The sequence below is a fragment of the Tribolium madens genome, unplaced genomic scaffold, assembly GCF_015345945.1.
Source record: "Tribolium madens isolate multiple individuals breed KSU strain unplaced genomic scaffold, Tmad_KSU_1.1 Scaffold_11;HRSCAF=98;Tcas5.2_LG3b, whole genome shotgun sequence".
In the NCBI taxonomy this organism is placed as follows: Eukaryota; Metazoa; Arthropoda; class Insecta; order Coleoptera; family Tenebrionidae; genus Tribolium; species Tribolium madens.
In genome coordinates this window covers 7,781,847-7,804,704 of record NW_025400975.1, presented here as the reverse complement: position 1 = coordinate 7,804,704, position 22,858 = coordinate 7,781,847, and the positions used below count along the sequence as shown (strand labels likewise).

The 22,858-nt window shown below is 27.9% G+C and overlaps 3 protein-coding genes across 8 annotated transcripts in view; 1 reads left to right on the top strand and 2 right to left on the bottom strand.

Moving 5' to 3' along the window:
* The window catches only part of LOC123004720 (pleckstrin homology-like domain family B member 2), a 27,657-nt gene extending 23,055 nt beyond the window's left edge, over window positions 1–4,602 (bottom strand). Inside the window, exon 1 of one of the 2 annotated variants that reach the window (XM_044398121.1) lies at window positions 4,577–4,602. The gene's annotated coding sequence lies outside the window, so the exon portion shown is untranslated. Of the gene's footprint in view, window positions 1–434; window positions 455–4,576 lie in introns of those variants that run through there. The other variant, XM_044398129.1, reaches the window with a different exon arrangement.
* A 9,910-nt stretch (window positions 4,603–14,512) lies between these two features.
* LOC123008828 (zinc finger matrin-type protein 5) lies at window positions 14,513–17,055 on the top strand. The gene is made up of 3 exons (XM_044404887.1): window positions 14,513–14,673; window positions 14,721–14,858; window positions 14,906–17,055. Exons 1-3 carry the CDS (start codon window positions 14,547–14,549, stop codon window positions 15,121–15,123), a joined length of 483 nt encoding a protein of 160 aa, XP_044260822.1. The 5' UTR covers window positions 14,513–14,546; the 3' UTR covers window positions 15,124–17,055.
* Window positions 17,056–18,106: 1,051 nt separating this feature from the next.
* Window positions 18,107–22,858, bottom strand: part of LOC123008545 (neuromodulin) — a 35,708-nt gene continuing 30,956 nt past the window's right edge. For all 5 annotated transcript variants that reach the window (XM_044404606.1, XM_044404692.1, XM_044404437.1 and 2 more), the window contains 2 exons: window positions 19,213–19,325; window positions 18,107–19,010 (listed from right to left, as the gene is read on the bottom strand). In XM_044404606.1, coding sequence (XP_044260541.1) covers window positions 18,891–19,010; window positions 19,213–19,325 — 233 coding nt within the window. In that variant the 3' untranslated portion in view covers window positions 18,107–18,890. The remainder of the gene's footprint in view (window positions 19,011–19,212; window positions 19,326–22,858) is intronic.

Sequence of the window (22,858 nt, the reverse complement as noted above, 5' to 3'; positions counted from 1 at the left end):
AAAAAAAAAATAAAAAAATTATAAATTAAAATATTGCTAGTTTTAACAAAACAAATTTGTATTTTTTTTATCTATGTATATATTTTATTGATTTTACCCTTAATAAAAAATATTTTATCAGAGTATTTATTTAATAGAATTCTAGTTTTTGCATAATGCATAATGTGCACACGTGATTACGAGGCAACCTGCTTACTTTATAAATCTTGTATTCGAACGTATCGCGATACCAACCCAAATTACTGCAATTCACAAATTTTAGCATAGCGATTCTAGTACTTTTCTTGTTACAGAGTTTTTCACCAAGGTGTCAAAAAAGTAAAATCTATCAGTGTATATCTCTAACGTTGACCTCTAGGGTTAGACAATATACTGATAATTTTTTTTTTTTAATCTAGATTGAGGACAGTTTTAACTTAAAGAAGTTAGCTCACCGTTTTTTGCAACATTAGCAACGCTGCAGTACGAAGAGAGCTTCACCACTGCTCTCTGATAATTATCTCTGGTTAAAATGTGACTCAGTTGAGTTCATCTTGCATCATGGCAATAAAAAACCATAATTGCCTTATCTCCATACGCAAATGTGTCGCACGCAAATACATAAATTTCTAGTTTAGTAGATTGATCCGTTTTATTGGCAATGAACAAAAATAGCTTTATTTGCAATAACATTTAGATCATCAGTTTTTCGAACCTTTTTTGGGAGGTTTTTGGTTGCAGAAAAATATGAAGAACACAGATTCTTAAATATTTTAAAAATAGTATATCCCCATTTGGAACACATGATAAATATTCTTTAAAAAATCACCACTAAATATCTCTTTTTTATGAAATTGAAATTATGAAATAAATGAAAAAAATTTAAAAGTTTACCTTAATTATTTAAAAAAAATATAATGTTTATTTATATTTTTAAGTAGGTGATTCATGTATTAAGATCATTGATAAGTTTACTCGTACTAAATTTGGGTTAGTGTTTGTTGATAAGAAAGATAAACCAGCAGAAATCCTTTGAAAATAAAACTGATTTGTGATAATCAAGTGCGGAAACAGGAAGACAATAATTTTCAATATTTTTAGTGCATTTTTATTTATTTTCCTACCAAGTTATGCTGGCAAAACGTAAACAATAGATCATTCAACCGTTGGTGCACCTGAATATTATATACAGGTGTTCCGGTCTAAAGGAAAAATTACTTCCTACATAAAAGACAACAAACGCATCGATATTTGTCCTTTCCGGTGATTTTCTTCCTACACGAATCAAATTTTAATTTCTACTTACCATTGAAGACTTTGGTAACGGTTAATTACAATATAATTATAGTTATACTTCCGCTGAAGTGAATTGTTTTCATCAATTGGAAATTGATAATTTTAAAAAGGTGCTCATATTGTGTATAATTATCATTAACCTTCACAGTTATTTAAGCGGAAAACAATTTTTTAGACAATATGGATCTACATTGTGTGATTGTATAATAATATTGGATAATAATAGATACAAAGTTCACAAATAACTTGACCGTTGCAAGGTCTTTGTAAATTGTAGTTTGATATAAAATAAAACGTTTGTTAAATTTACAATTATTTTGGTTCAAAGTAAATTTATTCGTCGGGTTTATATTTAACTAAGTGCACGCAAATATGCATAATTAACTCGGAAATCACACTACATTTTCGTATTTTCTTAATTGTATAGAAAAAAAAACAGATGTAGTCAGTCAGTTGTTGAAATAAATTGTACTTCATTGGTTTTATTCATGTTATTACAATTGTTAATAAACTAGTGTATACAATGCAAAATAATAGTAGTAAAATCACCGAATAGAACATTACGAACTACCTATTTGATGCACAACAATTTCTTTCACAAAGATTTAAAATAGACATCCGTTAAAAATGATTTCAAAGTATGTAATTTTTTTATATAAACATGCCTTAGAACATTTTTTTAAGACCGTTCATTCTATTTTTGTCAGAAATTTATTTACAAAAAATTACAAGAAATAATCTTTATTATTACATCGCCTCAAAATTTTTCGTCCATCTATCGCATGTCGCATTACAGCCGGCCGCGGAGTGGGGGTAAAATGAAAGGCGCTCGGCAGAGCAGCCAAGGCCCGCATCAGCTGACCGTGTAGCATTTATATTCTTACTCATTCGTGCTCCGCGGTATTTGTATGTTTTGATCCAAAAAAAAGTTTCACTTGCATCGTGGTTTCTTTAAACTTTAAATTCGCCTTGGTGTATTTCTATAGAAACGGTTAAAGTGTTTTTTTTGTAACCGAAGTTGAAATACTTCAAGTCCTAGGAGTTGAAATGTCCACGGAGGTGGCTCGACCGGGTTAAATATGAGGTTATTTTAAGCATTTCACACGGTGAAATTACCAATTATTTAATAATTAAATTATCTCCATTAAAAAAAAAACTCGAGAAATGCGAAAAACAAAATTATTACCCAATATTTAACTGGTAACACGAGTCGCCCATGTGCATGAATGACAGGTGTCAAAATAAAAAATTCCAAGAAAAAGTCAGCATAACTTAAAAATTATTAAATTTAGGTATAGGGAATGTTAGTTAATACAGATCGATGCAGAATTAAATTCTCTTCCATAGTAAAATAAAAATTGGGGTATTTCATTTGGAAAATTTGAGTTTTGGGTATTTGAATTATTACAAAAGTAACCTTATATTTTAGGGTTTGTTAATTTTTTTTCAAAATTTGAAAACACCAGAAGAAAGATCTAAACTTTCTCTTTTAAACGCCAAAAAAACGAATTCAAAATTTAAAAAAATGGCAGAGTTACCGATTTTTAAAGTGGAAGGTGCAGATTCAAAAATTTTTTAAAAATTGCAAATATTTAAAAAACGGGTAAATTTGGGTATAGGGAAAGCTGATGAAAACTCCCTTAAAATAACCCGATTAATCCAAAAACGCCGTAAAAAACGCAGTAAAAAACTCCCAATACTTTTAATGTAGGGTTTAGAAGGAACACCCTGTATATTCATTCAGAATAGAGGATCTTTTTTCGCCCAATTATCACTCCTATGCTTAATCTAGTTTTTCCATACAGAGTTTGTATAGCATAATTAATTATGATCGAGAATTTTTTTGAAAAAAATTGATTTATTTCAAAAAACATTTTCCAATGACAAATTCACAGAATTTTAGGCTTTGAAGCTTAGATTTCACAGCTACCCACTAGAAAAAATTCGTAATTATTTTTTTCCAATTAAGAATCCAATTTTATATACCATGCGTTATATTTCTGATTTAAGGGTCCGGTTACTTTAATTTTTTATTTTTTTTATGTTAATGAATTGTGCTCGTTTTGTACTAATTAATGTTTTTTTTTTTCAGTTGTGCTCTTTTCCAAATAAACAAAAAACGTTTCAATCCGGGGGCTAAGTTGACGGTAAGCCCCCGAAATTTTCAATCTATTTTAAATATAAAATAAGCATCGTTTTGTGCTCACTTAAACTCGTGCTAATTTCGAAATTGAATCCATTTTTGTTGTTTATTTAGAAAAGAGCACAAATGATAAAAACCTTAGCACAATTGAGCACAAAACGGACACAAATGGATTATTTAAAAAAAATTCTAAAATTCGAAATAAAACACTCAATTCATCCGCAAATTAGACATTGAATTCATAAAATATATTTTTTTAATAAATTAAAAATGAGCACAATTGAAATTAGCACCAGTTTAAGTGAGCCCAGAACACGAATTGAAATTTTCGGGGGCTCACAGTCAAATTAGCCCCCGGATTTGAATCAGTTTTTTGTTTATTTGTAAAAGAGCACAAAACGAGCACATTTCATTAACATAAAAAAAAATTAAAATTAAAGTCGGGGGCTAACTTGACTGACCTTTGAAATTAAATTGTCAACAGTGAAAATGCAGCTAGACAACTTAATTTTTTATCTTCAATTTCTGTATTATTCAACGTTAACACAGGTCATAAGACAGAGCATTTAAAATTAAATAATGAGTTTCCATTGAAATAAAAAAAAATACATGATGAGAACCTAAATCAGGTTTCATCTACTTTTGTCCATTGAAAATTTCATAACCTTGATTGGGTCTTAAAGTAAAATCGTTTTCATAAGACCTACTAAAAATTTTATGACACATTATAAGGGATTAACCAAACAATGGCTTGAATTTTTAACCCTCCATAAATGGCACATGGGCTCCACTAATTTATGATTTGTTTACTCTCTGGTTTACTTTTAACAATACCGCATTTAACTTAAAAGTAATAAAATTTTTAGTAGGTCTTAGGAAAACGATTTTACTATACATGACAGTTATAAAATTGGTCCCAGATTTTGTAACAAAGCTTCAACTTGAGTCCATTGGGACGGTTAAAATATTTTCATTAATTTGCCTTTTTGTACTTACATGTATATGATCGACAATTAAGTTTGATTTTTGGTTTAGAATGTAATCTTTGTCAAAAAAGTCAAAAAAAATTTGAAAATTTTAGAAAACTTCGGCGAAAAATCACACTTATTTAAACAGACAGCTTTAATTAATGAAAATGTGTTGAAAAAAAATATTTACCCTGAGATAGGCGAGTGGGTCTGGATATTTTCTTTGCAGAAGTAAGAAAAAATTTGTTCTAGCTGTCTTAGTTTCTGTGTAATACATTTTTAAAAAGTGCATGTTTTCATCAAAAAAAATGTCTTATTTCTAAAACTAAGCAAAATCGACTAATAAAAGTTTAGCGTAAAAATATTGTTTTAAAAGGCTACATCGCAAAGAAACATACGGTTTTTCATTWAAAAAAATAATTTTAGTATATTCTATCAATGTATACAATTTTTTTAAAATCTCATCATTTTTAAAGGTCACTTTTTCAACTCGCTGGGACCCCTGTATTTTAATGAATTCGCAAAAGTCATCAGATGAATTTATGTAATATTATTCAATGAATTCATCACATCTCAGCTAACTTTCATTACTCGGAACTCTGCTAATGCATAATTCGCTGTGATTATGCACACTATGCATCCTCTTTGAATGTTATTTTGCTAAATACTGGATGTATGGATGCATAAACTGTGATAGTAAAGTTCGAGTATGAGTTCCACACAAGTGGTTTTAACAAGAGACAATTCGAATTAATTTAATCGAGAGAGCGTCTGGATGTTACATCATCGTCGTTAACTACCATCTGTTCTCTTTTCTCACCATATTCAAACTATTAGGGTGGTTGATACACTACAAGTCCCATTATCTACAAAATTGTTCCCTATCGTGTGATTTTTTATCTCTTTCAACATTTACTTTTATTCTTTGATATTTTATCAAAAATTATATTAAATTATTTTAGACGTATAAATAGGTTGTACACAATTACACACACAGGGTGAATATAAAGTATGGAATCAAGCCGTTTTTCTATCATTTGCCTCCAGAAAATAATAATTAATATAATAATTAATATCAAAAATGTGATCGTATTTTGAGAACAAACTTTTGTTTTGTTTTTGAGTTATGCGATCTTTTTTGTCAAAATTGCTTCTTAAGTAAAACATTTTTCTGAGAAAATTAAATATAAAGTAGATAATTGTAATCCTTAGATCATAATCATCATAAGAAAAATAGCGTTATAGTGGGTAGCCATTTCAAAAATTAAAAAATTTTTAGAATCAAAAACTAAAGAAAATTACATAGAATTTTATTCTCGATAAAACACACATTTTTATAGTACTTTGTCATTCATCAATTAGTTTTTCCAAAAAAATTAATAGTTTCTTGTTTCGTTTTTGAATTATGCGTTTTTTTTTTTTAAATGGCAGCTTACTTGAATTGATAAATTCCAATCCTTAAATTATAGCCTCTGCAAAAAAAGTTTTTATAATAGATTGAAGAAGAAAAATTTTGCAAAACTTAAAAATAAAAAACAAAATTGAAAAATTATATTCTTGAAAAACGACCACCTTTTTATAGTACTTTATCATTCATCAATTAGTTTTTTCAAAAAATTAATAATTTAACCAAAAAACATTTGGTTTCATACTTTTTATTCACCTGGTATAATTAAATCGCCTAACAGCTTTATGACATATTGTTAAGAAAGCACAGGGAAAAAAATTATGAAAATTTTACCTATAATTGTGTAATAATGGGTGTTTAAAGTTTGTACACTTCACCCAATTATTGTTACAGGCGATTTTGCAAATTAATTTTTGAAATTAAAACAGTACCGAAAACAAGGACAGAAAGAAAATTTATAAAAGGTTTCAAAAAACTAAACAAAAATCTTTTTATTTAGGAACAGAATAACACAAGTTTTTCAGCTCTTAAAAAAATGAGCAAAATATTTAATATTTATCAATATAGTTTACTTACACTAAAATAAAAAAATACAGTTGGTCCGAGTTTTATCGGACACTCTGTATGTGTGAATTAACAAAAGCAAACAAACACAGATTTTACGGTTCTTAGAAGCACAGAAATAAATCAAAATACACACAATGTGTACAGTATGCCGACTTTTGAAGTCAGTCAGGGTCGTCATCTTAGCTGACTCACCCTATATTTAGTAAACAAAACTGTAACAAACGTGTCATCACTCATGTCAAAACAGTTGAATAAAAAATCTATCACGTTGTTACCTCCTGTTCTGGCATTAGAAAAATTGTTTTTAGGGTTCGTATTATTATGTGATCCATATGTGGACATGCATATACAAGTTACAAAACAGATACATCCGCCTCAGTAATGAAATAATGATTAACGGAAGTAAATAATGAAACAAAAAAGTGCGTTCAATTAAATTTTTAATCAGTGTTCTATGACTTTAAGTTGGCAATATTGACTACCAAATTTACGTCACAATTCTATAATAGTCAATTGTCATTTCTTGCTGGCAGTGTTGCCAATAGAATTTTCTGGTTTGTTTTTACATTATTCAATGAGAAAAACGCATGGTGTATATTTTTCTCCATTGTTTCTCTTTATCACTCCTATTTATGTAAGTATTATGCCTCATTATTTATTTAATGTCTTTCCTGTAAGTGGAACATCGCCGACAGTAAATTACCTACGTCGCTACTTAATTTTAATTATTTTTAAATGACCAAAGCGAGTAATATCTCTTGTGAAGTCCATGAAAATGAATGAAATGAAAGAAGGCGGATTAAAAATCAAAAATCTCTAAGTACACGTTTTTATTTTAAATTAAAATAAGAGATCCTAATTAAACATTAAAATACAAATTAACTCACAAAAGTAACAAAAAATAAAATAGATTTTTAATACTTTTTATTGTTACAAATTTAAACAGGAGATGAATATTCATTTTTAAAACAAAAATTTTCTATGAACATATATCGAAAAATGCTACGCAAGGGGTGCGTCTTTTGATAGGTTTTTTTTTCAATATTTCCGAAATCATTTTAGAAAAAAAAATTCCAAATTTGGTACAGATGATAACTTTTATACACCTAAACAAGTACAAAAATAAAATGTAAAAATTTTTAATTAGGGGCTTCCTAAACTAGATGGGTTTGGGTAAAAAATTATTCTATTTTGCCTGTGGTTTCTTGCCACTTTCAACAACAAAATTTCATAGTATTTCATAAAAAAGGTCTTTTGTGTTTTTCCGATACAATTTACGGATTTTTAGTAAAAATCGGTTTAAAAATTTATGTTACAGACCATAAACAGCATAAAAATTAAAAATTAAATTTGTTTTACCGTTTAGGACGCCCCTGATTAAAAATTTTGTTATTTGGCATTTGGTTAGGTGTACATATAAAGATACCAAATTTTGTAATTTTATCTATTCTGAAATATTAGGAAACACCCTTTAAAAAACGTACCTTTTTTAGGAGGTGTAGCTCCCTTTCATAGCATTTTTCAAAATACTTTTGTCTTAAATTTAAATATTCTATCTCTTTAAATTTGTACCTAACAATAAAAATGAAACACTGTATAATTAACACATGAAAAATTAATCCACAAAAATTTAAAATTGACTCACTACAGGAATTATTTTGAAATTACGAAAATGAAGTTGGAATTAAGTTGAAATTACAGGAATTAATTTGAAATTATAGGAATTATTTTGGGATTACAAAAATTAAGTTAAAAATAAGTTAGAATTACAGGAATTTATTTAAAAACGATAGAATTAATGTGGATTATGTATTAGATTTATTGGAATTTCGATGTTTCTTTAAAAACTGAAATTATTTGTTAATTACTGGATTTTTTCTGCAATTACTGGAACTCTTTTTGTAATTATCCGAGATTTCTTTTCAAAATTACGTTAAATTTCTTAGAACTATCGAAGATAATTTGGAATTACAGGAATTATTTTGGAATTACGAACATTAAGTTGGTTTACAGACCATAAACAGCATAAAAATTAAAAATTAAATTTGTTTTACCGTTTAGGACGCCCCTGATTAAAAATTTTGTTATTTGGCATTTGGTTAGGTGTACATATAAAGATACCAAATTTTGTAATTTTATCTATTCTGAAATATTAGGAAACACCCTTTAAAAAACCTACCTTTTTTAGGGGGTGTAGCTCCCTTTCATAGCATTTTTCGAAACACTTTTGTGTTTCTATCAAGTATTTAAATTTGTACCTAACAATAAAAATGAAACACTGTGTAATTAACACTTGAAAAATTAATTCACAAAAATTTAAAATTAACTCACTAAAATAACAAAAAAACTAAATTTTTAACACTTATAACTGAACCCCCTAATCCCCCCCTTGGGTACGGCCCTGCCCTCTATTGAACTGTCGACAAAATATTGCTGTAAAATAACACTTATGTCAACGGAAACGAATGTTTGTGCATATTTCATGAATTCCCAAGTTACGAAAAGCATTTTATAAAACACAGCGGAAATGTTACAGTGTGAAATTTAGTGGTCATCTGATAAAGATAAATATTTTATTTAGTCACTCCGTATTCAAAACTTGTTTACAAACCAAAGCACGTTTTGCAACAAAAAGCTGTGACTTTCTTTATTATTTGCATGTTAAAAAAAGAAAAAAAAATTGTTTGGATTATTTTGTGAAATAAATTATGCATCCTCTCTGATTGTTTAGTATTACCTCATTGGTTATAATAAACATTCCAGAGGCTCAGAAATATTATCAAATGATAAACAAACGAAAACACACCTAAAAAACTCGTGAAGACAAGAATAAATTTTTGTTTGTATACAAGTGAAGTAAAACATTAAACGATCTTGAATTCTACACGATTTTGTTACGTCAGACATTAAAAATGTTATAAATACATAAACATTATAATGTCAAGTAATAGACATGAAAATGATGAAAACGTAATGAATTAAACGTTTTTTCTAAATTAGGAAAAAATTCAACAGCAGGAAAATTCCAAGTTTAACTAGTTTTGCGACTGATCGGAGAAGTAATAAATTCATTAATTGACTATTACAAATATCCTCGGGCATCATAACAAAATTGTTAATTTTTGCATAAATTTGAATTTTAAATAGCACTTGCAAGTACACATTCACGATATTGATCCGCACTCTATAATTTTTTATTTAAAAGAGTAATTAAAAAAAAAATCAAGAATGTGAACGTATGTCTGCATCGAATGGTACGTTTAATAAAATGTCAAAACATTAATGCTTACGACAAAAAGTGTTCAAAAATTGGTAAATTGTATAACCGACGAGGATTAATGCTACTATTCAGAAAATTTTAACAACACTCTTAAATTTTGGGACCAGCTGTATATTACAAATATTTGGATTAGATTTAGATTTGGACCAATGGATAATTTAACTGTACGAATATCACACCAGAGTGGCAACTGTTACGTAAATTATCATAAAATCAATAGGTTTTGTAATTCCAATTTCCTAATCAGTAAAATAACAAAATACAATAGTGGTACTCTGAATAGTTAGTAATAAAATATAACATAAACAAACTGATTTTTAGAAACAAATTCAAGTTAAGTTAACTAAGTTAAAAAATCTGAAAGTGGGAAAAGTGTTGCTTTTTTTTTAACCTAAAAAATTGTAATACTAACTCACTTCTGCTATATCTTTGTAAGGCTCGAATTATATGCAAAATGCATATTTGTTATTAACAGATATATCAACAAAGTTATAAATTTTCTATGCATATCTAATATTTTGCATATTTTGGCAACTTCGTGCATATTTTAAGAAATTTGCATATTTGTGCATATTTTCTTCAAATCACAAATTTCTGATTAAAAATTTCAGTTCAAGTTAAAAATTAGACAGTTTAAGAAAAAAGATCCGATTACAAAATATGTTAAAGAAAAAACAACCGGTAATTCCTTTTTGAATTTGTTTTATACAGGCTGAATATAAAGTATAGAACTAAGCGGTTTTTTTTTAAATCATTTGCCTCTAGAAAATAATACGTAATATAAATTAAAGTAATATAAAAATGTGATCTTATTTTGAGAAAAAGAAAATTGACTTGTTTTTGAGTTATGCATTTTTTTTGTCAAAATGGCAATATATGTAAAAATATACTAAAAAAAATGAATATAAACTAGATGGTTGTAATTTTTAGATCCAAACCTTAATGAAAAAAATGTTTTTTTAGTGGGTTGTCATTTAAAAAAATATATTTTTGTAGAACTTAAAAACAAGAAGATTTTGAAAAAAATCATTTTTGATAAAACATACATTTTTATAGTACTTTATCATTCATTAATTAGTTCTTCCAAAAAATAAATAGTTTAAGTAAAAAACGTTTGGTTCCATACTTTTGAATTTTAGCAAAATATTTTAAAGTAATGTGATCTGAAAAGTAGAGATTTCTTAGAAAATGTTAATTACTAGGTTATTAAAATGGCTTCTCCAAAGCAAAACCAATTTATTTATTCTCTTTCGTTCAAGATGCTGAAAATACAAAGTCGAGAATAAAAATTTATCACAACTTTGATTTTTTATTGTTAAAAGTTTTGCATATCAATGCATATTTGGCATATATTGGAGCATATTTCTTAATATCCTGTGCATATTTTTGTGAAAATACGTGCATATAATCCGAGCCTTATTTATTTGTATCAAAATTAGATTTTTTCATAAAACTAATGCACCAGAGACATTAGATAAATTAATAACTCCTTTCAAATCAACGATTTATATTAGAAAAAATCACCCATTGTTTTTAGTGTAAATAATAATAAATCCAAATATTTACAATTGGAATTATCACAATAAAAACCTATCTATCCACTTCAAGATCTGGATGAAATATGTGTCAATAATGTCGATGGTAGATGACGAATTCTTATTTAAAACTTGGGAATTTAGTAGCAGATGATGAATCATTTAGTGAGGTGAACTTACCTGAATTTTTAGATAAGAATCACTGACCAATTTCCAATCTTTTAACACGCATTCTTCGCAACTGAATCGATTTGTTATAGATATCCTGAGTCATCAATTCTAAATGGGTTTCACAAACGTGGATAACTTTATTATTTAATAAAATCGAGCGTTTTCTGCCCTCATTCGGAATTCGTGTTTAGTTAGAAAACTGTTGTTTTTTTGCAAATATTGCATAATTCACGTTGAAAATATGCATTACCTCATAACACTAATAGGTATTCCAAGAAGATTTAGAATTAAAATATAATACACACATTCCGGTTGCTGAATATTAAAAGACGTAAAAGGAAATCTTTAATTCATATGTCTATCTAACAGTGTAAAAAAAAACGTAATTTGTAAAAATTGAAAATAAAAACACAAAATTTGCGTCTCATCTGTTATTTTCTCTCTTTTATTTGTCTGTGATATTTGGTATTGTATTAATGCATCGCGACTGTTTTTTTTAACTATTTAACTGTCAATTTCACAAAATATATATATTTTTTTAAATAACAGTATTATACAGGATGCGCCAGAACTCGCGCCCCAGAAAAAAATGCCATGTAAGGTAAGATACCAGGAACATGGAAAAAAATCTATCTATAAAAATTTCAAAGTTATGAGAGTTTAAATTTTGCACTTTGACTCTATTTATTTCTGTTAAAAAAATAATTTTCCAAGTTTTTTTGCGACAGGCTATTGTGTCCTAAATTGTAACTCTGTTTAATATTTTTATTGGCAAAATTTTTGTACCTTTATTAAATAATTAGAAAAAAACATATACAAGATCTTCAGTATCATTAAATAGAGATAAAAAATGTCAAATGTCAAAAATTAAATGTCAAAATTTTTTGACAGATAGAATTTTTTAAACATTTTTTTCATGTTCCTGGTATCGTATTTTACTTGTAAATTTTCTCCGGGGAGCGAGTTCTGACACACCCTGTATAGTGTCCAAAAAAAACGTTGAAAGATTTTGAAAAATGTCCGGAAATGCTTCGCAAGGTTACTGAGATAATTGATAAAAGTTTTTGTTTTTAATCTTATCTCTAGTAATAAATTATGATATTATTTTATCACTAGTATTAAAAAGAAAACAAATAACAGTATTTACGACCTAGTATGATTTTGGAAAATTATTGAAATCACAGATTTTAAATTCGAATTTGATGCCAACCAAATTGGAAAAAACCTTATATAAAACACGATTCGAAATGACTGTTTTTTAGCACACGTCTAGTGAAAAACACGCTCACTTTGCAACATTTTTTTAGTAACATTTTTTAATTTTTGGTTGAGAAAAACGAAATTTAACTTTTATTTCTTTAATTTTTTTATTTCTATTGATTATTGTTTTTTTTTAATGCATTTTGAAAGAGTTTTTATTTTATGTTTTGATTTCCAAGTGTTACATTTTTCTTAGTATTTATTAGTTCATGTTATTTACTGATTTGTGTTATTTTATGCTGTCTTATGGTTTCACTTGTAATTTCCGTTAGAAAAAATATGGTTTTATGTTCCTGTTTTGTATATAAATATATATTTTTGCCTCTCTCTCAAAAAAATTGTAACGACGCCTATGTTAATAAATGTGTGTTTTTAAATTTTAAGAACAAGGAAGTAGGTGATACTAAATTAACACAAGTTGAATTTGAATTTTTGCATTAAAAATGAGATTTTATAATGGACTAACTTTCTTATGCAACAGGAGATATTTTCTACGTTTACGCCTCCAAGTTATCCGATGTCAAGGACACATGAGAGAATGCATTTTTGAAATAATTACCATCGAATTTATTTGTCTTGGTTCAAGAATATATCTTCATAAAAAAGGTTATTAACTCAAAAATTAAAAGTTATAATTAATAAGTACAGTGGCGGACACGGAATCTTGAACATCAAATTTATCTCAGTTAAAAAAATGTCAATACAAGCCACGCTTTATTGTCATTATGATTGACGTTTGAAAGTTTTAGTTGAAATTTATTTATTTCAATACGTGTTTTTACATAAGTTCAATAAATTATTTTGATTTGTTGTCATTTTTTCTTTGCTATCAGGATAAAAATTACAAAAACCAAAAAAGTGAGGTTAGTTGCCTAAAGCCCGTTTTACATTTTTATGTCAGTCAAATGTCAAATCGACCAAAATTTCGTGTCCGCCAACTATTGATAATAATTTGAGTTGATTAATTCACCATAAAACGTAAAAATATGTGTATTTTTAATTTAATTTTGTATACTAACTAAAACCATTTTTCTCTTATTCTTTGTTTATTCTTTTCTCTTATTATTCTCTTCAAAAGTGTAATTAAACAATTATGATTTGAAGAATAAAAAGTAAAAAAAAAAACAAATTTTTGGCTTCTTGATTTCCATCCCAGAAGCCCAAATATAAACCTTTTGTAATGCGTGGCAAAAACTATTTCGAGCATTGTAGGTATAGCATTTTGTCTCAAATGATGAATAAATATACAGTATGTTTTACGAAAAAACACATTTAGTGTTAGTTTCATTTAGAAAATTGTTGAAAAAGTTTACTCTTTAATTTCTGTTAGTGTTAGTGTATTTGTTTATTTACAATTTACATACCTAAAGTTTAACTCCAGCAGTGAAAACGAACACCTTAATAGCTTGTAAACACTTTAAAATTCATAATTATTTCTTTCATCAAGTAGTTTAGGACGTCTCGATTGTCATTTATTCACAACAAACACATCACACTCGGACTACACGCCTGCTAGATCTAAAAGTGAATTGTAAACAGAAAAACTTAGGTGCACGAACTTCGTGCTTGTTTTGTGTTCTACTACGAGACATACGCTCATTGTCATGTTACCATTCGGTAAGAAAGAGATAGAAACAGAAAGATAACGTTATTTGGCGTGATTTGTAACTCGCTCACAGAGGGCTCTATCACTCGGCTAACTATTATAGTTTCCTTTATAACAAGTTTAATGAAATAAAACACTTGAACAACTAATTTTCTAGTGTATTTCTTTATTATTGTGTTTTTAAAACGACTAATAATAATGGGGTGAAACACAGTAGCCGTAACTGCTCATTTAAGAAAAATTATTATTACAGTTTTCTACTTAAGTGACAAATGTGTCACAAAAATGTCACTAAATTCCCTAAAATTTTATTTGTCATATTAAGGGGTTAAAATGCGAAGGCGGTATTATTGTGATTATTGTGACAAATCTTTCATCGACGATTTAGATGCTCGAAAAAAGCACTTGCAAAGTTCATATCACATAAAATTAAGAAATTTGCACTATGAGCTTCACAGAGGTAAATATTTTGTGAAATAGTTTGTGATTCAATTAGTTTTTTTTTAGATCCTCGAACCATTTTGAAGGAAGAATGTGAAAAAACACCATGTAGGAGATTTCTAAGCAATGGTGTGTGCCAATTTTCAGGAATTTGTAAATACACACATTACACACCAGAGCAATTATGGGAAATTAAATTACGAGGTATTAAGTAACCTTACTGGTTTCTTTCTAGTTTTTTTTTTTTTTAGTTGATAGTGAAGAACAAGGTAAACAAATTAGAGTTCCCACAATGGAGTCATGGCTTCAAACCTACTCTGAAAAACATAGCAAGGAAAACACAGATCTCGTTCATATTCCTTGGTCTTATCCTGAACAGCTTGAACACAGAACAGACTTGCCTCCTTCCATAAAAAAACTAAAACCGGAGCATTTTGTACAGGAGAATTTTGAAGAATGGGGCAAATAGATGCTTTAATGTCTTGATGTTTTTCATTCCTAGAAAAAGGATGCAAATTCTTTGATTTGATCTACATACTTATTAATAGTATATTATTTAACAAGGGTGAAGTTTAAAAAACGAGTCATAGACGAGTGATTAATGCGAGTAGAATACTACGACTATTTACAAGTTCTAATACAAAATTTTAAAACAAAAAAACAAAAATTTAACAGATGTTTAGATGTTTTTTTATGTTTTTACAAGATTTCAACATTTTTTTTAATTTGTATATTACTAATAGGAAACAAATTGTTACTATAGGTTCCGCAGAAGTAAAAACAGGAAATATTACATCCGGTGTTCCGCAGGGTTCAATTTTGGGACCACTTCTATTTTTAACATACAGCGCAGAAATATCAGAATCGGTAAAATACGTTAATATCCTTGCTTTTGCAGATGATACAGAGTTGTATTATCATTTTGATCTTTATGATGTAAAACAAGCTTGCAATTTTATTAATCAAGATCTAAAATGAAATTTTCTTATTGTCTAAAAGCATTGGTTTGATTTTAAATTCGAGTAAATGTTCATCAATTTGCATTTCTACAAGAAATAAAAAAATCAACTCGGAAATTAATTTTATATTGTTTTAAAAATGTTATATTCCAATTATCACATTGAATTTTAAACTTCGAAAAAAACTATGCGAGTCATTGGTGCTTGATTTTTCATAATTTTTTTGTCAACTATATGTGGTTGAAAAATCATTTTATATAAAAACTCTTCATTTTCATATTTTTTTTGTCAATTGTATGTGGTTGAAAAATCATTTTATAAAAAAACTCCTCATGTAGTAATTTTCTTATAACCCCTGATGATGAAATAATAAATTTTCGAAACGTCGGCTATTTAAGGAAAAGTTTTTTTTTATTTGTCCTCAACTCGTGATCCACTATATAAACAAATGATGCAGGACGTTAACACAACTAACAATTTTTTGATTTTTACAAAATTTTCTTCAGTTTTTGGTACACGGAGCGGTCCACCGGAATTATTATCAGTAACTCTTGTGTTTGTTATTGGAAAGCAAATTTAATTTTCTATCTTAAAAAAATCTGGTGTGAACATCACACGACTTTCCTTATCCTACTTATTTGGAAAACATCTTTACGACAGTAAGGTTTGCCTTAGTGCCACCTGCCGAATTACACGTGAAATAGATCATAATTGTCGCGGATTCGAGTCTGAGGTACAATTTTTTTAGTTCGGTACCCATTATTATTTTTATTTTCTTACATTTTACTGTTTAATAAGGTGTATTTCATGATTCTAAATAATTTTTATTTGAATGAATTTATTGTATCTTCATACGTATAATTTTACGGCCGATTTTTTGACTTTGCGACCGATTTTTACCAATTGTTCCGTGCTGCGTCCCCTTCCTACAAGTAACTTACATAACAAATTTCAAGTTTTTAGCTTTTATCGTTCTCGAGATATGTTGTTTACAGACACACACACACACACAATTTGAGAAAATTGCTGGTAAAAATAAAAATAAGTACGATTGCTTTGACATTTTGGGACACAAATACACACAGCTCTTTCGTATATTTTAATAAAATAGATGAATAGAGAGAATTCAAAAATGGAGAAACTGTCAAGAAATTTGATCCGCAAACGTCACAAAAGTGACCACTTTTATGACTAATTGTCACAAGTAAAATTAATTAAAATTCCATTTTTAATTTATGAACAAAAGAAACCACTTTATTTTTAAAAATCTTTATTCAGTAAGCGGGTAAATTACACAAGATAATTAATAAAATAAAAAATCAAGTATCATATACTTTAAAACTACATTAGGTGTTTATCTACGACAAAAAACCATACTTCTTAATTACACTGTTAATACTATTCTGTCCTTTTAACCAACATCAAATAAACTTTGCACATAATTGTGTGGTATTACATTAGCATGCAACTTAATTTACCTTATCGATACGTAATTGCATCTATTGCATGTGTAGTAAAGAAAACTTTAATCATATTACAAATAGACACACCCTTCATTTTACTCCTGATAACTATCGAGAACTTTATTATATGCCAAGTTTATGACGTGGCTATACCAAGCCAAGTCCATTATTTTTTAAATACATTTAAACGCTGGATAATAATTTCACAGACCACGAATTTTGGTACACCTATACAGGGTGCGCCAGAACTCGCGGAACTTAAAAATACTACCTGTCAATAAATTTTGACATATTTTTTGACATTTGATATTTTTTGTCTATATAATAATTGTTTTAACATTTTTTCCAAGTTCTTGGTATGTATGGCATTTTTCTCTGGGTCGCGAGTTTCGGCGCACCTGTATAATTTATAAAATAATGGCCCTTTGGTAAGTACAAAGGACAAAACACTTTTTTTTTTTAAATAAAGTATTAAAAATCAAACTGTAGATGTTTCAAATCTAATACAACATATTTTGGTACAATATAGTGTTGAAATATCTACAGATTACCATATTATTACATCTAGTGGAATTTTTAAAACTCACGTACTCTATGAATATTTTAAAGCTCTGTGGGAGATCATCGTAGAAAGAATAATAGGTATTTTGTTATATTTTTCATTAAAAATTAACCCATGCTTTCAAATGCAGTTCAGGTTTATGCTAGCAACTTATGTTAAGACACATATTACACTTTTTTAAGCTTGACACAATGCATTTTATGTTAATTTTAAAATTGGGACAGCTTAAGGAATCGACGACGCAATGTTTGGCAGTTAATTATAAATTGGGCACAGATGGGGTTGACCCCTTAGATATGTGGTCAAAAAATGGGGAAATTCACAGTAAATGACACATTTTTAAATACAGGGGGTGTCAGAACTCACGCCCCAGAGAAAATTTCGAATAAGATACCAGGATCAACTGTCAAAAAATTTGACATTTATTTTATTATTTGTGTCTATTTAATTATACTCATAATTTTGCATCTTTTTATTATAATTATTTAGAAATGATGCAAAAATAAATAGAGTCACTCTCATAACTTCGAAATTTTTATAGATAGAATTTTTTTAACATTTTTCTCTGGGGCGCGAGTTTTGGCGCATCCTGTATGCATTCTTAAAATACAATATACATTGATTATAGTGTTATAGGCACTCAAATTTGAGACTTATAATTGCAATTATATTTAATTTTTTCAAATTGATCACTGAATTTGTAAATTTCACTTTTGCCAACGCAGTAATAAAAATTGAAACTGTCGAATTTTTTAAAAGAACAATTTGAAACAAATAATTTCCATATTAAAATTAAATTTTTAGTTTTTTTGTGAATACAAGATGAAGTATCTTAGATCTTCCGAACTAGAAAAAGTGACACATTTTCAAGTTATTTTTTTTTTTAGAGAGAATTATTTCAGTTGAACTTATTCTTAACATTTTATAATAGTTTTCTGTCGACATCGAAGATGGATTGATTGTGTTTGTTCATATTTCTAACTGAAATCTCACTTGTAATAATTAAAACCCTGAAATGCATTGGTTAATTATTAATTAGTTAATTATCGAGTTCTGAGGTATGTCACAAATCAAAGGTATTCTACAATGCAAGGAGAATTGTATTACTTCTAAAATACCTAATAAATATAATTTCCGTCGTCTTACGTGGTTTTAAATAACATTTGTCATAATAACGCTTCAAAATAGATAAATTTGTATAGTTTCAATTTCAACAAACACGAACAAATATATCAACGGTTGTGGTTCTCGTTTAGTTACTTGGTTCATTTTCATTTTCCTTACGAACCATGTGACCCCTGAACGAAGCTTGTATTTTCACAGCGGCTTTATTTAAGTCCGGGTCTGAAAGATCTATGTCTAGTTCTTCCTCCTGAAAAAACACACCAAAATATCAAGATGAAAATTTAAAAAAATGATCAATTTTCGCCCCAACTTCTCATTAACAAGGTGTCTTTCATAACCGGATTATGAAAAGGTAAATGTTGTTGCAGCGCCTTAAGTTATTCAAACATAATTAATGGATGTTTTGAAAAGTTTTCAAAGAAAAAGTGTTTTCGCGTAAAAAGTTTTACCTCATTTTTCTTGGGTTGGGAGGGATCTGTCTCATCTTCCTTTTTCTCCATTTGTTTTCTTATCATATGCCCTCTAAAAGAAGCCTGGATCTTCGTGGCGGCGTGACACAGTTCTAGAAGAGATAAAATAAATTTAAAATTAAAATTGGGTTTTAAGAATTGATATGAAATTGTTTTCCATTGATTTGACTACCCTTAAGTCGCGTTATCTTTAAAATTCTACATGTTTAGGGCTGTGTATGAACATCCCTCTTGTTTGGCCACATCCGAGTCGTTTATTGATTGTTTGTTGCCTCATTTTAGTTCACCTGGAGAACTCTCTCCATTCTAAATAAAGTCCGGGAATATTTAATAGGGAGCAAATTAAATGCACAGTTTATTATTTAAACAAGTATTTTTGATTAAGAAAAATAATAAATGCCCACTAAAAATAATAAATGCACAGTAAAATAATAAATGCACAATAATAATAATAAATGCACAATAATAATAATAAATGCACAATAATAATAATAAATGCACAGTAAAATAATAAATGCCCAGTGAAAATAAGAAATGCACAGTTGGAATAATAAATTCACAGTAAAATAATAAATGCACAGTAAAAATAATAAGTGCACAGTAAAATAATAAATGCACAGTAAAAATAATAAATGCACAGTAAAATAATAAATGCACAGTAAAATAATAAATGCACAGTAAAAATAATAAATGCACAGTAAAATAATAAATGCACAGTAAAATTACAAAGTGCACAGTAAAATAATAAATGCCCAGTAAAAATAATAAATGCACAGTAAAATAATAAATGCCCAGTAAAAATAATAAGTGCATAGTAAAATAATAAATGCCCAGTAAAAATCATAAATGCACAGTAAAATAATAAATGCACAGTAAAATAATGAATGCACAGTAAAAATAATAAATGCACAGTAAAATAATAAATGCACAGTAAAATAATAAATGCACAGTAAAATTACAAAGTGCACAGTAAAATAATAAATGCCTAGTAAAAATAATAAATGCACAGTAAAATAATAAATGCCCAGTAAAAATAATAAGTGCATAGTAAAATAATAAATGCCCAGTAAAAATCATAAGTGCATAGTAAAATAATAAATGCACAGTAAAATAATAAATGCCCAGTAAAAATAATAAATGCACAGTAAAATAATAAATGCCCAGTAAAAATAATAAATGCACAGTAAAAATAATAAATGCACAGTAAAATAATAAATGCACAGTAAAATTACAAAGTGCACAGTAAAATAATAAATGCACAGTAAAATAATAAATGCCCAGTAAAAATAATAAATGCACAGTAAAATAATAAATGCCCAGTAAAAATAATAAGTGCATAATAAAATAATAAATGCCCAGTAAAAATCATAAATGCACAGAAAAATAATAAATGCACAGTAAAATAATGAATGCACAGTAAAAATAATAAATGCACAGTAAAATAATAAACGCGCAGAAAAATAATAAATGCACAGTAAAATAATAAATGCACCACCCTCCAACAATAATGAATATTCAGTAATATAAAAATAAGTACCAATAATAAATAACATACTTGCGCAGGGGCCATACATTGTTATGTAACGAAGACTGAAAATTCTTTAAATTTTATGTTGTTTTACTAATTTTGATTAAAGTTACTGAGCGTTTATTATTTTTACTGTGCAGAATATTATATTATACTGATCATTTTTAATTTTTTACTGTGCAAAAATTGATTAAATACTGATTATTTATCATTTTATACTGACCAAAATTGAATTATTTACTGATCGCTTTATTACTACCCTATTTAGGTTCTTTAGTTTGATTCTGTGCAATTTTAACTGGGAGATCAATACAGAAAGTAGTTAAATTTCCAAGTTAATTAAGTGTTCAAGTGCGTTGTTTGCTAAAGAGCCAATTTACAGACACCTGTTACAAAATAATCATAAATCATGAAAATAGAACAATGCGAGTCTATTATTTCGAGTAGTAATAAGCAGCAAATGAGCATTTTAGGGCTTGATATTTTGGTCACAGGTGCTAAAAGTCAGAACTTTCTTACATTTCTTCCGAAATGAAAAGTTTCTAATCTTTTGGATTAAATAGAATTGCAAATCTCGCGAAAGCTCTTTGGGTTAAAGTAACGTTCTGTTTAATCCAATTTTCCGTTTTATTTCGTTCGAATTCTGAACATTTAAGCTTTGCATCCAATTTTGAATAATACTCCACTCGTGTTTGCTTATGAACTTGCAGGATTGGAGTCGTAATCGTCAGACTGAGTAAACAGAGAAGAGCTTGATTCTGGCCACTTGTGATAAAATATTTGCTAATTTGGTAATTTCAAAGATTGATTTCCCAAGTGTAGTTTTTTATGACTGTGAATTGTGTTGTTTTTTACTTTCCTTATCCTATGTGATAAAAGAAAAATAATAATTGGTACCGAACTAAAAAAAATTGCAAACGTTAGGTTTGTTATTGGGATTTCCAATACCGTAAGGATGTTTTCCAAATAAGGTGGATAAGGAAAGTCGTGTGATGTTCACACCAGACTTTTTGACTTAATGACCTTTGGCCGAAGCTTTTGCTTTAAAACACAGTTTTGTTCACGTAAAAATTTTGCTGAATAAGTGAGTTTTCACAGCGAAGGCTTTCTTAATTAAAATTTCTTTGTCATTAATAAGCGAAAATCAATAACTCTAGACTCTAACTTACTTGTTACAAATCTACAACATTTTTATCTCGGTTTCTTCTTCATTTACAATTAATTTTATTGAGAGAGTTTCAACTAAATCAATTTACGATTCTTCTCTTCTTCTCTTATTACAGTTTTGAATTAATTAATTCCGTTAATTACACCGTTGTATGTCGTCAAAGTTTGATTTGTTTTAATTTTTTTACTGGGTGTTTTTGTTAATAAAAATACCTAAAAATACACGAAATGCTCTTATAATGTATTCAAGATACTGGAATATGCACATTTTGTTTCCTGGCGTGACGCAGAAAATTAAGTTTTACATTGAGAATTATTTACACATTTAATTAATCAAAAAAGAATGATTAAGTTAATGACTAAAAATTTTATCAATAATCTACAAAGGATAAAAAAAGATTTTTTTCTATCCGGATTGAAAAATTTGTTACTACATATTTCAATTCTTAAAAAAAAATAATCCTGGCTTTAAAAACTGTCATTTTAATCGTAATAAAACAACGTACTTTTTTTCTACTTTTGTGCATATTATTGTTGGTTGGAGAAAAAATGGCATGTTTTATTCGACTTAAAAGTGAGTTTTTTGTGCATCCGCTCGGCTAAAAGCGCCGAAAAGTGGCACTTTTAATCCTAGTAAAACCGCTTTTATTCACTGAGCAAAATTATGGAACAATCTTATTTTGATTAGTATTTTGATTTAAGATTTTACACTTTTTGATTTTTGAATAATGAGAAATCAACTTAAATCAATGTATTTCAACAAAAAAAATACTTACATAACACCTTTCTTCAAAAATTAAGCAATTTGAGCTATTTTCAATCCAATGTTGATTGATTTTAACACAGTGCATTTTATAAAAATAATTGCTTAATTTTTTTAAATAGAAACCCCTATTTTTTGTTAGCCTTTTCGATAGATCTTTTAATTGT

Bases quoted from the DNA above. Each gene is read 5' to 3' on its own strand.
- LOC123008828 (XM_044404887.1), top strand. From the start codon at position 14,547: ATGCGAAGGCGGTATTATTGTGATTATTGTGACAAATCTTTCATCGAC. The intron at 14,674-14,720 runs GTAAATATTTTG...GTTTTTTTTTAG, and splicing joins GCACTATGAGCTTCACAGAG to ATCCTCGAACCATTTTGAAG. The intron at 14,859-14,905 runs GTATTAAGTAAC...TTTTTTTTTTAG, and splicing joins ATGGGAAATTAAATTACGAG to TTGATAGTGAAGAACAAGGT.